The sequence below is a fragment of the Felis catus genome, chromosome B3 (assembly GCF_018350175.1).
Source record: "Felis catus isolate Fca126 chromosome B3, F.catus_Fca126_mat1.0, whole genome shotgun sequence".
Lineage (NCBI taxonomy): Eukaryota > Metazoa > Chordata > Mammalia > Carnivora > Felidae > Felis > Felis catus.
Window position 1 is genome coordinate 71,852,888 of NC_058373.1, and position 17,661 is coordinate 71,870,548.

General features: G+C 39.8%; 1 protein-coding gene and 1 pseudogene across 1 annotated transcript; one reads left to right on the forward strand and one right to left on the reverse strand.

Annotated features, from left to right (window-relative positions):
• Positions 1 to 257: 257 nt before the first annotated feature.
• LOC101096398 (olfactory receptor 5AU1) lies at positions 258 to 6,962 on the reverse strand. Its single transcript, XM_045059659.1, has one exon. The coding sequence runs from the start codon at positions 2,055 to 2,057 to the stop codon at positions 1,122 to 1,124; it is 936 nt and encodes a 311-aa protein (XP_044915594.1). The 5' UTR covers positions 2,058 to 6,962; the 3' UTR covers positions 258 to 1,121.
• A 6,883-nt stretch (positions 6,963 to 13,845) lies between these two features.
• On the forward strand, positions 13,846 to 14,290 carry LOC109500740 (annotated as a pseudogene).
• The last annotated feature ends 3,371 nt before the right edge of the window (positions 14,291 to 17,661 follow it).

Below are 17,661 nucleotides of genomic sequence, written 5' to 3' on the forward strand. Positions count from 1 at the left end.
CTAAAGAAACCTAATAAGTACAAGGATAAAGCATGTTCATAAAAAAAATTCAGTATCCTAAAGATGTGAATTCTCCCAAACAAATCTATACATTTGGTACAACTGGAATTGGTACAATCTATACATTTGGGGCTCCTGGGTGGCTAAGTCGGTTAAGTGTCTGACTTCAACTTAGGTCATGATGTCACAGCTCGTGGGTTCAAGCCCTGCGTGGGGCTCTGTGCTGACAGCTCAGAGCCTGGAGCCTGTTTCAGATTCTGTGTCTCCCTCTCTCTCTGCCCCTCCCCCACTCACATTCTGTCTCTGTCTCTCAAAACTAAAACATTAAAAAAAAAGTCAGTTTTTACAAAGAGGAGATGGTAAAGTAGGGGAGGAGTCAAAGTCTTCAACTTAGTTAAGGAGAGACTTTATTATGAGGAATATAAACATCAGTTTCTAATAATAAAGTACTCATACACGGAAATACGAGTGAAGCATCTGAACAAAGTCATGACTAAGTCTTGCCAATGGTCCAGTTATGCAACAAGCTGACACCCCCAGCTGTGTTTAGTCTCTATGATATCAACAATTCTTTGTGTGGAAGGTAGATGCAGAAGCACCAGCTGACCAGAGTGTATGCCGGTCATTCATAGCAGGGAATGAGCAAATGTGCACAGGTTGGCACCACAACTGCCGACTGGTAAAGTTCCCTTGGCTTGCTTGCTTGCTTGCTTGTTTTTTTTTTTTTTTTTTTTTTTTTTTTTGAGAGAGAGAGAGAGAGAGAGCGAGCGAGCAGGTGAGTGAGTGGCAGAGAGAGAGAATCCCACAAGAGGCAGAGAGAGAAAGAGAAAGAGAAGTGGGGCTCACCAGAAGCAGGGTGCTTGATGTGGAACCTGAACTCACAAACCATGAGATCATGACCTGAGCCAAAGTCAGATGCTTATTGGCTGAGCCACCTAGACTCCCTCCCTTGGCTTTCTAAAGGTATGTGGGAAAGAGAGAAAGAGACAGAGAGGGAGGGAGGGAGGGAGGGAGGGAGGAAGGAAGGAAGGAAGGAAGGAAGGAAGGAAAGAAGGAAGGAAGGAAGGAAGGAAGGAAGGAAGGAAGGAAGGAAGGAAGGATGTGGTAATGAGTTGAGAAGATCATTCCATTATTTTCCTGCCCCAAACCTTTCTTAAAGCTTCCTTCACATCTTTGTTTCTCAAAGAATAAATAAGGGGGTTCAACATTGGGATTACCACTGTGTAGATCACGGCCACCATGCGGTCTTGAGTCAAGGAGTAGCTGGACCTGGGGCGCAGGTACATAAAAAGTGTTGTGCCATAGAAGAGGCACACAGCAGTGAGGTGGGAAGCACAGGTGGAAAAGGCCTTGAACCTGTCCTGGGCTGAGTTCATTCTCAGGATGGTGATGAGGATTAGGAGGTAGGAGACCAAGATGGTGAGGGTGCAGCTCAAAAGGTTGAAACCAGCAAAAATGAAAAGCAAGATCTCACACAGCGAGGTGTCCACACAAGACAGAGACAAGATAGGTGGTCCATCACAGAAGAAGTGAGTGACCACATGGGCACCACAGAATTTCAGACTGAAGATACAGCTTGTGTGGATAAGAGAATTGAGAAATCCTGCACCGTAGGAGCCCACAATGAGAGACAGGCAGATCTCAGGAGACATAGTGAGTGGGTAGAGTAGGGGGTTACAAATAGCAGCATAGCGGTCATAGGCCATGGCAGCAATGAGATAGCACTCACTGGTGGCGAAACCTGCATAGAAGAACATCTGAGCCATGCAGCCAAAATAGGAAATCACCTTCCTCTTGGCCAAGAAGTTCACCAGGGTCTGAGGGACAACCGTGGAGGAGTAGCAGAAGTCCAAGAAGGAGAGGCTCTTCAGGAGAGAGTACATAGGTGTATGCAGAGGGGTGCTCACGTGAATCAGAAGGAACATGATCAGATTTCCCAGCAGAGTGATGGTGTACATGCCCAGGAATACCGTGAAGAGCAACCTTTGGAGTTGGGGGTCCCTGGTGAGGCCCAAGAGCTCAAACTCAAACTCTTGGCTCAGGTTTGCCCCTTCCATATTTCTGCAGTGCTCTGTTGTGTAAAGAGGGGACTACCAGAAATGATGTGGAACCCTCAGGGGCTCTCACTGGATTTAGTTCTGCTTTGGCTAAGGACAGCCTTCTGAAGACTGGTCTCGCTGAAAAAGTCCTTTGTAGCTGGAACTCAGTCATAGAGAGGGTCTTCTCTACTTGGTTGATTGGAGAGTCTGTAAGCATTACTAGAGCAGCAATGAAAAATAGAAAAGCAACATATACCATTTGGTCTCTCGGTGACCTTAAGAAGTTCTCAATAATGAAGCAGTTACTTACCAAATATTTGTTGACAGTCTTCCATATGCTTAGCTCTGTGTTCTTCTTGTCAGCAATACAAAAGTGTCTGACTTTAGGGAGCTTATATTCTAGAGATAGTATATTTTGTGTTAAAGCACTCAGGGTCTGGCATCAGACTGCCAAGTTTCCATGCTGGGACCTCACCACTAACTAGCTGTGTAATCTTGGGAATGTTACTTAACCTCTCTGATTTCAGTTTTCTCATCTGTAAAATAGGGATAATGGCACTAATCTTAAAAGACTGTTGAAAGAATCCAATTAACTAATCCATGCAAAAGCACTTGAACAAAGCCTGGCAGGCTAAGAAAATTCAAAGAATGTTAGCTTTGATTATTGTCACAAGAGAGACAGACCTAGCACATAACTAAATATGATAAATAAAATGAAACAATGACAAAATTTGGCAAGCAACCCACCACCAAACAATACAAGACAGAGATACTTGTACTAAGCAGGAGTGACTGAACAGGCCTTCAGAGGATCCTGAATATTCTAGGGGAGTTAGGGGTGATTTCTTGGCTCAGCTATAAAATTGCCTCTGTGAACTTGGCACAAGCCAAACCCTACTGTGAGTTCTCACAGTGATGAGGGTTGGGGATGTGGAGACATGGGGATGATGTAGGGCTCTGAAGAGCAAATTGAGACTTTGCTCTTGGGAGCATCCTTTACAAAGTCACCAGTCATTGCCAGGAAACAGGTTCATCCTGGACTCAGAAGCCATTGGAGCCAGAGGGGAAGGAACAGCTCTGTAAAGCTCTGTAAATAAAATGCATTTCCTACTCAGAGAATGAACGAGGCCATGGGTGCACTACCTAAATAAACACCATACAATTTTCCCCTCCATTGGCTGCTCTGCCACCATGTTCCTGAATTACCTTTGGGTTCTGGAGTCAGTTAAGTCAGTTAAGAGTTCCATGGTCTTAGGTGAGGACACTCAGCTGTGAAGACTTTGAAGCCAGATGTAATTGGGTAAGACAGAAAAGTGCGTAAGTGAGCCCCCTCCTCCTGCCCTGAGGAGTGTATGTGAATGACACCACGGAAGATATTGGGAGGATTCAGGAGAGGAGAGCTGAATTCAGCAGGCAAAGATTCTAGTTTATCCCACTAGCAAAGTTCCCAGAATCATCAAACTACCAGGGCAGGAGAAGATTCTAAACATATGAACAACTAACTTTGACTGTCAAGTAGGTAATGAAGGCACTGTGGCCATTGATAGAGTACTGTGAATGGTGACAAGAAAGCATTGTAATGCCCAAAGAGGTCACACACTCTACTAAAGCTGAGATGCTTAAAATATAAGAGGGCAAATTTGAACACAGAGCATTGGTAACTTCTTTTAAAGCACATGGAGCATAACTCCATGATAGATTTGATGTCACTGAGGTGTAACATTCAGCCATTCTTAACCCAATAGCTGCTAGTTTGTAATACACCCCATTATTTCAGGAATGTGCGCAGCCCTAGATTTGGGTTGCAAATGTCACTGGCTCCATTGGTTTCAAAAGCCAACCCAGCTTCAAGGCAAATTACAAGGACTTCAGAGAAGTGACTAAAAATCTCAGGATGGAATAACTTACAGGAACTTCAAGGAAGTTGAGAGGTGGTTGTTAAGAGTGGAATAGGACTTCTTGAGATCCAGCTTTGCATCTTTCCTCAATAGACTGTTTCAGTGTGGGTAACTGGTCAAGTATCTCTGATTCTGTGATTAAAAGGATGGACAAAAGCTAAGTCAAGTAGGAATGTGACCAATTATCAGGAGAGCATAGATGAGGTCCAGAGGTGGGATAGGATGGGGTAGGGTGGTAGGTAATACAAGGGATAGCTGATCAGAGGCTCCAGGTTTATTACTCGCTTTAAGTCCACTCTCTCTCTTCCCCTCTGCTTTCCCCTCTTATCTCTCTTCTCCACTCTGCACTAAATTCAAAATTATTCTGAACATAGAGAGTACACCAAGCGAGGGATTGTGAAGAAATTGACATCTCTGACAGTTTTTCAAAGCATGCTGGAATAGCCTCTATTTCTGTTGGCTACAGTTTGTACCTGTGAATGAAAACTAGGAAGAAAACTTAAGGGTGGTCTTATCATATGGAAATAGGCTGGGGAGGGGAGTGTCTAGGAGTGAGAACCAATACCTTGGGCCTGTAGGTGAGGGAGGAGTAGGCAAGAGGCTTTATTTACTCTTGCCTCTTTGCCCTCCTCCCTGGGATAGCAGAGCAGGAGCACAGATAGAGAAAAGGCTGCCAAAGGAAGCAGCTAGTGCGTCTCTTTGAGCAATGATGACCCCAAACAGTGGTTCTTAAACATTAAGGTGCCCTTCCCAAGGTTCACTGGAGGAGCTTGCTATATGTGCAGATCCAGGTCCCAACCTCAGAAAATTTGATTCTGTGGGCCCAAATCTGGTGATTCTGAAACAGGTGATCTCTGAACCACACTTCAAGAAACACTAAACCATAGGGTACCTGCAGGAACAGACAGATCCTCCTGAGCCACATATAAATATCCTTTTCTAACCTACTGGAATCCTCTGTGTCCTGGAAAATCAGCCCGTGGGTAGGATAGTTGTCTTGGTCATTTTCTTCCTAAATGTGTATCAATAGTCATCAATTTCCAGAAATCGAAGTATTACCTGATGATAATCAAACACCAGAAGAATTTCCTCCTTCAAAGTTGCTTGACATGTTCTCAAGCAAATACTTTATTTCAAGTAAAGCATATGACTTGATGGCAAAGCTATTATTGCTCTGGGGGTCAGAACACAAGCCTTCAGTAGAAAAACCATAAAGACAAAACCAGATTTACTGGGTACATAGACTGAATCTGGAGATCAGAGATGCTACTGACTTTAACCTCTCACGTGGTGATGGGAGGAAGACAGCCCTGTTCCCCAAGGCATCCCCTCAACTGATCCTGTCCTGAGGAGAGACATCCCTTCCCCTGGCAGCCTAGTAGCTCACAGCTGGGGAGGATGATGTGTTCACCGATGAGGGTTTAGGAGGCAGCTGAGGAAGTGAGAATAATTGGCCCCAGGTAGACCCATTAATGTGTTGGCAAAGTTAGTAACCTCTCCAAGAGCCTCTATCCTGAGGAATAATAAGGTGATTGGGAAACTGGGAATGGAGAGAATGGATCCACACGAGATCCCTACCAATATGTTCATCATTAGCCCCCAAAGACTGTTCTCTATTGACCCTAAACTTAAGTCTTATGTAATTATTATCTGTGCTTCCAGTACAGTGGAAGACGAAGTATTCTTGGTGTTCTTGTATGCCATTTTACCAATGTATACTGTAACCTAGACTACGGCTGAGGACCTTCCTGCCCAAGATCATAGTAAAATTAAAGATGTATACTAGTTTCCAAATATTTGGGGATTTTCCAGGGGTCTTCCCATTATTGATTTCTAATTTAGTAGCCTGTGGTCAAAGAACATACTTTGTATAACTTGAATGCCTGTGAATTTATTGTGACTCATTTTATGGCCCAGAATATGTTCCATCTTGGTGAACACTCCATGTTCACTTGAAAAGAATGTATATTCTGCTGTTCTTGGGTAGAGTGTTCTATAATCATCAGGTCAGCTTGCTTGATAGAGTTGTTCAAGTCTACTATATCCTTTTGGATTTTCTGCCTACTTGTTCAGTCAAGGATTGAAACGGGAGTATATTGAAATCTCTAACTATAATTGTGAGTTTATTTATTTTTCCTTATTCTTTACTTTTTGCTTCAGGTATTTTGAAGTTTCTTTATTAGGTAAATAAACATTTAAGATTGTTATGTCCTCTTGATAAATTTACCCACTTATTATAAAATTAGTTTCTTTGTGCCTGCTGCTACTTTTTGCTGTGAAATACACTTTTTCCGATAGAAAAACTGTCACTACAGTTTTGATTACTACTAGAATGGTATATCTTTTTCATTACCTTTACTCTTTTTATTTGCAACTTTTCTGTGCCATTATATTTGCAGAATTTCCCCAAGCAGACCTGAAATCTGGGTCTATCTAGGATGATGATATGCCTGGAAAACTGATTTCAGATGTACCTTGTCACACAGTAAACATTCAGTAATGTTTTCAGGCTTTACCAGAAAAGCTGGTATGGACTAGGCAAAAATCAAACAAACCCCCTCAAAGGCAACTTTGTGAAGAATAGGGTAAGATCCTCACCCCAATCAGATGCTATCATAGGCAGCTGAATACCTTAATGGAGACCTGAAAGCCAGGGATACTTGTCCCATTGATAGAGTGCTTCTGTGTCTTCTCTATGCAGGTATCATTTAATTCATTTCTCATATCCTTTATTTATGGTTAAGGAAGTTGTGTCCTTTATTTGAGTCTGTTGGCTTGTCACTCATTAAAATCATTTTGAGAACCAACACTCAAAGTTTTAGGTGTGGCCTTTGTAAACATCATATATCTGGAATTTTTTCTTTTAGCCATTCAGAGTATCTCTGTCTTTATGTAGGTGAGATTGGGGGGGTTTGGTTCTTGGCTTTTTTTTTTAGTTTTGGGGGCTTTTTGATATACACTGAATTTATTTTTACATCTCACTTTGATTTTTCTATTTATCATACTTTTTCCAATTTGCTTCCCTCTCCCATTCTCTGACCTTATTTTTATTTCCTTTTGGGTTAAATTTTATTTAGTTTTTTAAGGTTTATTTTTATGTTTGAGAAAGAGGGAGAGCATGCGTGCAAGTGAGGGAGGAGCAGAGAGAGTGGGGGGAAGAGGATCTGAAGCAGGATCCGCACTGACAGCAGGAAGCCCAATGCAAGACTCTAACTCACAAACTGAGATCATGACCTGAGCCAAAGTCAGACTTTCAACTGAATGAGCCCCAAGTGCCCCTCTTTGTTTTTCAGTGTACTTTTTCCCCCTTCCACTGATTCTTCTCTTTCTATTAGTAGCTATTCTTAAGTATTTAACAATAATATTTAGCAGTCTATCAGATATGCTTAAACCCATGAGTTTATAATGATATGTAAGTAAATTGGTTGATCACTGGGTTAGTTACCTATTGCCATACAACAAATTCTCCCCCAACTTAGTTAAATCAATAAATTTATTATTTTGTGCTACTTGGGAGTGATATACTGTAATTTCCACAATATCCTATTGGTTACACTGGTTGGCCCTATTCACTGTGGGAGTGGACAACACAGGGGTATCAATACCAGGACGTGAAAATCTTTGGGGCCATCTTGAAGACTGGCTATCACAATCTGCCCTCTGGCCCTCAATGATTCACGTCCACCTTACATGCAAAATACACTCATCTGCTCTCAAGGCCCTCCACAGTCACATCTCATTACAGTGTTAGCTCAAGTCCATGATCACATCATCCAAATCAGGTACAGGTATGGATGAAATTCATTAGGTAGAGTTACACAGCATTTCTCCTGTACAATTCCTCTCAGTCATAAGACTGATGAGCTAAACACACAAGTTACATCTGGCTTCTACACTCACAACATATAATGGCAGGACAGAGATGGGATAACTACTATAGAATAAAGATGGGGGATAAGGGAAGGTAGGTACACAAAAGTCATTGAGTCATAGAAATTCTGAAAGCCAGTAGGCACTTGTTGGCAATTCCTTGATTAGGATTCAAGTCCTGGGAAATTCTCTGTGGTTCCTGGCTCCACCTCTGAGATCACGGTTCTGCTCACTGAACTATCCTATATATGAAAACTAGCCTGTGTTTGTGGCTGAGTAGTTTTCGTGGTTTGCTTCCTGGCTGAAGAAGTTTGGCGAATCAAAACACTTTGTTCTTTTTTCTACTGTTCTACAGCTCAAGCTGGTAGTGGTTCTGCCACTATTATTCGCTTAAAAACTTCTCTGAATCTTACTAGGATTTGTCTGCTAGACAAAAATCGCATTAATACATGTCTTTGAGATAACTCTCTTCCTTGAGCCTCTGCTGAGACTGCTGAGGCACAATACCTGTGAGCTTTTTAGAAACCCTATTGTTTGACTGAACTAATCTCTGAGGTACCACCACCTTGGATCTTTATATGGTCTTTTTTTTCTTTTAAGATAAAAAAATTTGTTATTATTTTTTCAGCTTATTTATTTATTTTGAGAGGGAGAGCGAGCAGGGGAGGGGCAAAGTGAGAGGGAGAGAGAGAATCCCAAGCAGGCTCTGCACTGTTAGTGCAGAGCCCAATGTGGGACTTGAACTCACAAACCATGAGATCATGACCTGAGCTGAAATCAAGGGTTGGATGCTTAACTGACTAAGCCACCCAGGCGTCCTGTATCTTTATATGGTCTTAACAAAATTTACTGTCTTCTTCAACTTCATCTTGAGACAATGCCGTCCTGAGAATGCCTTAAGTTTTACGTTTCCCACTTGCCATTTGTTAGTGTTAACTTTAAATCCTAAATAGGTATGGACCAAACAATAGAGGTCCAAATGCACAAATCAAAATCTGATAGATATGAAATAAGTAGATAAGTCCACAATCATAGTTGGAAATTTCAATATCCCTCTCTAAACACTGTATATATCTACTAGATTATAAACACGGACATGGAGGGACACCTTGCTGGCTCAGTTGGTAGAGCATGTAACTCTTGATCTCAGGGTCATGAGTTTGACCACCACCTTGGGCTTAGTGTCTACTTAAAAAAAAAAAGATATGGAAAATCTGGATCACACCATCAGCCAATAGGATCTTATTGAAATTTATACAGCACTCCACTAAACAACAGAATAGGCATACTTTTTAAGCATCTGAACATACACCAAGATGGATCATATCCTGGGTCATAAAACAAACTTCAGCAACTCTAAAATACTTGAGAGGTTTCTGGTGGCTCAGTCAGTTAAATGTCCAACTCTTGATTTTGGCTCAGGTCATGAGCCCAGGGGCATGGGATCAAGCCTCATGTTGGGCTCCATGCTCAGCATGGAGCCTGCTTAGGATATTCTCTCTCTCTCTCTCTCTCTCTCTCTCTCTCTCTCTCTCTCTCTATCCTCCCTGCCATTCTCCCCCACTCCTGTTCTCACTCTCTCTCTTTCTCAAATAAATCAAACAAACAAAATAATCGAAATAGTACAGAATATGTCCTCTAATCATAATTGCAACAAACCAGAAATAAATAAGAGAACAGGAAATAGGAAAATATGCAAACACCTGAACTTTAAACAAAAAAAATATGAATAATTTATGGATAAAAAAGAAGTCTCAAGGAGAATCAAAATTACATTGAACTGAATAAAAATTAAAATACAACATATTAAAATTTGTGGGAAACAGCTAAAGCAGAGCAGAAAAATATTTATAGTAATAAATGCTTATATCTTAAGAAACTAAAAAAGAGCAAAACAAACCCAAAGCAAGCAGAAGGGAAATTATATGGGGAAAAACAGAGCTTTCCCCCTAAGGTCAGGAAAAAGATAGGGATGTCCACTCTCACCACTGTTATTCAACATAGTATTGGAAGTCTTAGCCTCAACAGACAACACAAAGAAATAAAAGGCATCCAAATTGGCCAGGAGGAAGTCAAACTTTCACTCTTCACAGATGACATGATACGCTATATGGAAAACCCCAAACATTCCACCAAAAAACCAAATGCACAGAAATCGGTTGCATTCCTATACACCAACAATGAAGCAACAGAAAGAGAAATCAAGGAATCAGTCCCATTTACAATTGCACCCAAACCCATAAAATACCTAGGAATAAATGTAACCATAGAGGTGAAAAATCTATACACTGAAAACTATAGAAAGCTTATGAAAGAAATTGAAGAAGATACAAAAAATGGAAAAAGATTCCATACTCCTGGATAGGAAGAACAAATATTGTTAAAATGTCAATACTACCCAAAGCAATCTACATATTCAGTGTAATCCCTATCAAAATAACACCAGCATTCTTCACAGAGCTAGAACAAACAATACTAAAATTTATATGGAATCAGAAAACACCCCAAATAGCCAATGTAATCTTGAAAACGAAAACCAAAGCAGGAGGCATCACAATCCCGGACTTCAAGATGAATTACAAAGCTGTAATCATCAAGACAGTATGGTACTGGCATAAAAACAGACGCTCAGATCAATGGAACAGAGTAGAGAACCCAGAAATGGACCCACAAACATATGGCCAACTAAGCTTTGACAAAGCAGGAAAGAATATCCAATGGAATAAAGACAGTCTCTTCAGCAACTGGTGCTGGGAAAACTGGGCAGCGACATGCAGAAAAATGAACCTGGACCACTTTCTAACACCATACATAAAAATAAACTCAAAACTGGAGCACCTGGGTGGCTCAGTCAGTTAAGCGTCTGACTTCAGCTCAGGTCATGATCTCACAGATCATGAGTTCGAGCGTCACCTTAGGCTCTGTGCTGACATCTCAAAGCCTGGAGCCTGCTTTGGATTCTGTGTCTCCCTTTCTTTCTGCTCTCCCCCTGCTCACATGCTGTCTCTTTCTCAAAAATAAATAAAGATTAAAAAAATAAACTCAAAACGGATGAAAGACCTAAATGTAAGACAGGAAGTCATCAAAATCCTTGAAGAAAAAGCAGGCAAAAACCTCTCTGACCTCAGCTGCAGCAACTTCTTACTCAACACGTCTCCAGAGGCAAGGGAAACCAAAGCAAAAATGAACCATTGGGACTTCATCAAAATAAAAAGCTTCTGCACAGCAAAGGAAACAACCAGAAAAACTAAAAGGCAACCAACGGAATGGGAGAAGATATTTGCAAACGACATATCAGATAAAGGGTTAGTATCCAAAATTTATAAAGAACTTATCAAACTCAACACCCAAAAAACAAATAATCCAGTGAAGAAATGGACAAAAGACATGAATAGACACTTCTCCAAAGAAGACATCCAGATGGCCAACTGACACATGAAAAAATGCTCAACATCACTCATCATCAGGGAAATACAAATCAAAACCACAATGAGATACCACCTTACACCTGCCAGAATGGCTAACATTAACAACTCGGGCAACAACAGATGTTGGTGAGGATGCGGAGAAAGAGGATCTCTTTTGCATTGGTGGTGGGAATGCAAGCTGGTGCAGCCACTCTGGAAAACAGTATGAAGGTTCCTCAAAAAACCAAAAATAGAAATACCCTATGACCCAGCAATTACACTACTAGGTATTTATCCAAGGGATACAAGTATGCTGTTTCAAAGGGACACATGCACTCCCAAGTTTATAGCAGCACTATCAACAATAGCCAAAGTATGGCAAGAGCCCAAATGCCCATTGATGGATGAATGCATGAAGAAGATGTGGTGTGTGTGTGTATGTATATGTATATATATATGTATACATACATATACATATATGTATATATACATATATGTATACATGTATACATACATATGTATGTATATATACATATATGTATACGTGTACATATGTATATGTATATATATGTACATATATATACATATACATATACACACAATGGAGTATTACTTGGCAATTAAAAAGAATGAAATCTTGCCGCTTGCAACTACGTGGATGGAACTAGAGGGTCTGACTTCAGCTCAGGTCAAAATGCTAAGCGAAATTAGTCAGAGAAAGGCAGATATCATATGACTTCACTCATATGAGGACTTTAAGATACAAAACAGATGAACGTAAGGGAAGGGAAACAAAAATAATACAAAGACAGGGAGGGGGACAAAACAAAAGAGACTCATAAATATGGAGAACAAACTGAGGGTTACAGGAGGGGTTGTGGGAGGGGGGATGGGCTAAATGGGTAAGGGGCATTAAGCAATCTACTCCTGAAATCATTGTTGCACTATATGCTAACTAATTTGGATGTAAATTTAAAAAATAATATTAAAAAAATAAAAAGGGGAATAATAAAGATAAGAGCAGGAAAAATGAAATTGAAAATAGAAAACTATAAAAATCTGAACAAAATGTGGCTCTTTGAACAAATCAACCATCTTAATAAACCTCTATCAAGACTGACAAATTAAAAAGACACAAGTTACCAATATCAAGATTGAAACAGTAGATAATCACTACAGAGCCCACAGACATGAAAAGAATCATAAGAGCATAGGTCAAACAACTCTACCCATATAAATTCAACAACTTAGATAAGATGGATCAATTCCTAAAAAATAAAAACAATTATAAAAATCGCTCAATACAAAATAGATAATAGGTAATTGGGTTCCTAGTGTTAAAAATCCTTACAAATAAATCTCTAGATCTAGATGGTTTCAGTGGCTAGTTCCACCAAATGTTTAGAAAAGAATTACACCAGTTCTACATAATCTCTTCAAGAAAATAGAATCCTTTCCAAATCATTTAATGGAGCCAGTATTACTGTGATATCAAAGCACACCAAACCCAAACCAAAAACCAGAACAACACACACACACACACACACACACACACACACACCCTCATGAATATAGACACAAAAGTCTGCAACAAAATATTAGCAAACAAAATCTAACCATGTATATAAAAAGAATTATGCACCATGACTAAATGGGATTGATTCTGGGGATGCAAGATTGGTTCAACATTTGGAAAGCAGTCAATAGAATCCACCATATTAATAGGCTAAAGAAGAAAGTCACACAATATCATCTAATGCACAAAAAACCCTTGACAAAATTCAACACTCATTCATGGGAGGAAAAAAAACAACTTCTCAAAAAGTTAGGAGTAGAGGAAAATTAGCCTAATAAAACCTACAGCTAACATCATACTTATGGTAAAAGACTGAATACTTTTCCCTTTAAAAGTAGGAACAAGGCAGGATATCTGCTCTTACCATCCTTATACATCATTGTACTAGAAATCCTAACCAGTGTAAGAATGAAAGAAAAGGAAACAAAAGGCATCCGTACTGGAAAGGAAGAATTATAACTATCCCTTTTTCCAGTTGACATGACTATCTAGGCAGATGAATCCACAAAATTCTCAGTGAACTGAGAAATTTCCTTTCTCAAAGAAGCTACCAACAAATTAACCAACAAAACTCCTAGAATAAGAGTTCAGTGAGGCTGCAAGATACAAGATCAAGATATAAAAATAATAAAGTGGAAAGAATCATTCTAACCAATTTTAAGACAGTTTTACCCAGTTTTACAGTTAACAAAAACATGGTATGGACAGGTGGATAAATACATTGATCAATGGGACAAAATAAAGAACCCAGAAATACAACTTGCACAAATATGCCTAACTGATTTTTGACAAAGGTGCAAAAACAAGTCACTGGTAGAATGATAGTCTTTTCAACAAATGGTGCTGGAGCAATTGAATAACCATAGGTAAAAAATAAATTAAAAAAAAAAAAACTTCAATCTAAACCCTACATCTTATACAAAAAATAACAAAGTGGATCATGGATGTAAAAGAGGGGAGCCTGGATGGTTCAGTCGGTTATTTGTCCGACTCTGGGTTTTGGCTCAGGTAATGATCTCACAGTTTGTGAGTCTGCACTGACAGCATGGAGCCTGCTAGGGATTCCCTGTCTCCCTCTTTTTGTCCCTCTCCTGCTCAATATAAATAAACTTAAAAAAATGTAAATGAGGAGGCATCTTTGAGGTAGACACCATGAGCAAAGCTCACGCTCCCATGTTGGAAAAATTTATAGACAAGAAATTATCATTGAAATTAAATGGTGGCAAATGTCCAAGGAATATTGCTGGGGTTCGATCCCTTTACGAATCTTGTAATAGATCAGTGTGTGGAGATGGCACTAGTGGGCAACAGAACAATATTGGAATGGTGGTAATTCAAAGAAATAGTATTATCATGTTAGAAGTCTTGGGACAAGTATAAACAATGGGTGTGTTTACCGGAAGAAACCAACTGCTTCCACATGTCCCCTCTCCTAGCACCTATTTTACTACAAAATAAAAATCAGGCTATGCATTTTCTTATTGAACTTTTTTTTTTTTTTTTTTTGCTAAATAAACGTTCATAATAGTCAAAAAATGTAAATGATAAAACTATAAAGTTTATCAGAGAAAACATAGGAGAAAATCATCAGGACCTAGTTCTTGGTAAAGAGTTATTAGAAATGACACTTAAAAGCATGATTGGGGTGCCTGGGTGGCTCAGTCAGTTAAGTATCCAACTTCAGCCCAGGTCATGATTTCACTGTTCATGAGTTCGAGCCCCGCGTTGGGCTCTACTGGCAGCTCAGAGCCTGGAGCTTGCTTTGGATTATGTGTCTCCCTCTTTCTGCCCCTCCCCTACTAGTGCTCTCTCTCTCTCAAAAATTTTTTTTTTAAAAAAGCATGATCCATAAAAGACAAAAATTGATAAACTGGACTTCATCAAATTTAAAAACATTTGCTCTACAAAAGGCTCTGCTAAGATGAAAAAACAAACACAACCGCTATCAAAACAAAACAAAACAAAAACACCAGCAATCTTCACAGAGCTAGAACAAACAATCCTAAAATTTGTATGGAATCAGAAAACACCCCAAATAGCTAAAGCAATCCTAAAGAAGAAAACCAAAGCAAGAGGCATCACAATCCCAGACCTCAAGATATATTACAGAGCTGTAATCATCGAGACAGTATAGTACTGGCACAAAAACAGACACTCAGATCAATGGAACAGAACAGAGAACCCAGAAATGGACCCACAAACATATGGCCAAGTAATTATTGACAAAGCAAGAAAGAATATCCAATGGAATAAAGACAGTCTCTTCAGCAACTGGTGCTGGGAAAACTGGACAGCGACATGCAGAAAAATGAACCTGGACCACTTTCTTACACCATACACAAAAATAAACTCAAAATGGATGAAAGACCTAAATGTAAAACAGGAAGCCATCAAAATCCTAGAAGTCCTAAAGGGGAAAAACAGGCAAAGACCTCTTTGACCTCGGCTGCTGCAACTTCTTACTCAACACGTCTCCAGAGGCAAGGGAAACCAAAGCAAAAATGAATCATTGGGACCTCATCAAAATAAAAAGCTTCTGCACAGCAAAGGAAACAATCAGCAAAACTAAAAGGCCATTGACAGAATGGGAGAAGATATTTGCAAACGACATATCAGATAAAGCGTTAGTATCCAAAATCTATAAAGATCAAACTCAACACCCAAAAAACAATCCAGTGAAGAAATGGACAAAAGACGTGTATAGTCACTTCTCCAAAGAAGACATCCAGATGGCTAGCAGACACATGAAAAATGCTCAACATCACTCATCATCAGGGAAATACAAATCAAAACCACAATGAGATACCACCTTACACATGCCAGAATGGCTAACATTAACAACTCAGGCAACAACAGATGTTGGCAAGGATGCGGAGAAGGAGGATCTCTTTTGCACTGCTGGTGGGAATGCAAACTGGTGCAGCCATTCTGGAAAACAGTATGGAGGTTCCTCAAAAAATTAAAAATAGAACTGCTCTATAACCCAGCAATTGCACTACTAGGTATTTATCCAAGGGATACAGGTATGCTGTTTCAAAGGGACACATGCACTCAAATGTTGATAGCAGCACTGTCAAACAAGATGTGGTATATATATACAATGGAGTATTACTCGGCAATCAAAAAGAATGAAATCTTGATGTTTGCAGCTATGTGGATGGAACTAGAGGGTATTGTGCTAAGTTAAAATAGTCAAAGACAAATATATGACTTCACTCATATGAGGGCTTTAAGAGACAAAACAGATGAACATAAGGGAAGGGAAGCAAAAATAATATAAAAACAAGGAGGGGGACAAAACATAAGAGACTCGTAAGTACGGAGAACAAACTGAGGGTTGCTGAAGGGATTGTGGGTGGGAGAATGGGCTAAATGGGTAAGGGGCATTAAGGAAGACACTTGTTGGGATGAGCACTGGTTGTTATATATAGGGGATGAATCACTGGAATCTACTCCTGAAATCATTATTGCACTGTATGCTAACTTGGATGTAAACTTAAAATAATATAGAATAAAATAATAAAAAGATAAAAAAATTACAGAATGAGAGGAAATATTTGCAAACCATTTGACAAAGGATCTGTCTCTAGAATATATAAATAACTCCCCAAACTCAGCAGTTTCTTTTTTTTAAGTTTGTTTTTGAGACAGAGAGAGAGAGAGAGAGAGAGAGAGAGAGAGCGCAAGAGAGTGCACACACACAAGTAGGGGAGGGGCATAGAGAGGGAGACACAGAGGCACTCCCCAGAAGTTTCTTTTTTTAAGTAAGCTCTGTACCCAGTGTGGGGCTTGAACTCATGACTGAGATCAAGAAGCACATGCTTTACTGACTGAGCCAACCAGGCACCCCTCAAGATTCAGCAGTGTAAAAAAAAAACAAACCAATTATAACATAGAAAAAAGCCATTCACAGACAATTCACCAAAGAGGATATGTGGATGGCAGACAACCACGTGAAAAGATGGTCAATATCATAGCCATTAGGGAAATGCAAACAAGTAAACAAAAACTACAAAAAAATGAAAACAAATCCCCACTACATACCTATTGAAAAAGTGAAAATAGGGGCACCTGGGTGGGTCAGTTGGTGAAACGTCCAAATTTTGGTTTCAGCTTAGGTTTTGTGAGTTTGAGCCCCGCATTGGGCTCTGCATTGAGGTGCGGATCCTGCCTGGGATTCTCTCTCTCTCTCTCTCTCTCTCCCCCACCCCCCTCCCATGCTCACGCTGTCTTTGTCTCTTTCACAATAAGTAAATAAGCCTGAAAAAAAAGTGAAAATAAAAACTAGCAACAATCCTGGGTCGTCTGAGTCAGTGGAGCATGTGGCTCTTATTCTCAGGGTTGAGTTCGAGCCCACATTGGGTATAGAGATTACTTTTTTAAAAAAGCAAGTAGTGACAATCTCAAATCTTGCCAAGAATGCAGAGAAACTAAATCTCTTGTACTTGTTGGTGGGAATGTAAAATAGCACAGCAACTCCGGGAAATAGTTGAGCAATTTCTCATAAGATTAAACATATACTTACCATGCCACTCATCAATCACCACACCCCTGGGCATTTATCCCAGAGAAATGAAAACTTATGTCCACAAAAACTGATACACAAATATTTATAGCAACTTTTATTTGGAATAGCCCCAAACTGGAAGCATTGCAAATGTCCTTCGACAGATGAATGGGTTAAACAAATTGGTACATCCACAGCAATAAAAAGGAACAAACTATTGTTACATGTAACAACTTGGATGAAATTCGAGGGCACTGTGCTGTGGGTGTCTGTGGGACAGGCCTTCTCAAAAGGTTACATAGTATGATGTCATTTATAGAACTTCTTGAAATGGCAAAATTATAATGATGAAGAACAGATTAGT

Coding starts and splice junctions, on each gene's coding strand:
- LOC101096398 (XM_045059659.1), bottom strand. CDS start 2,057: ATGGAAGGGGCAAACCTGAGCCAAGAGTTTGAGTTTGAGCTCTTGGGC.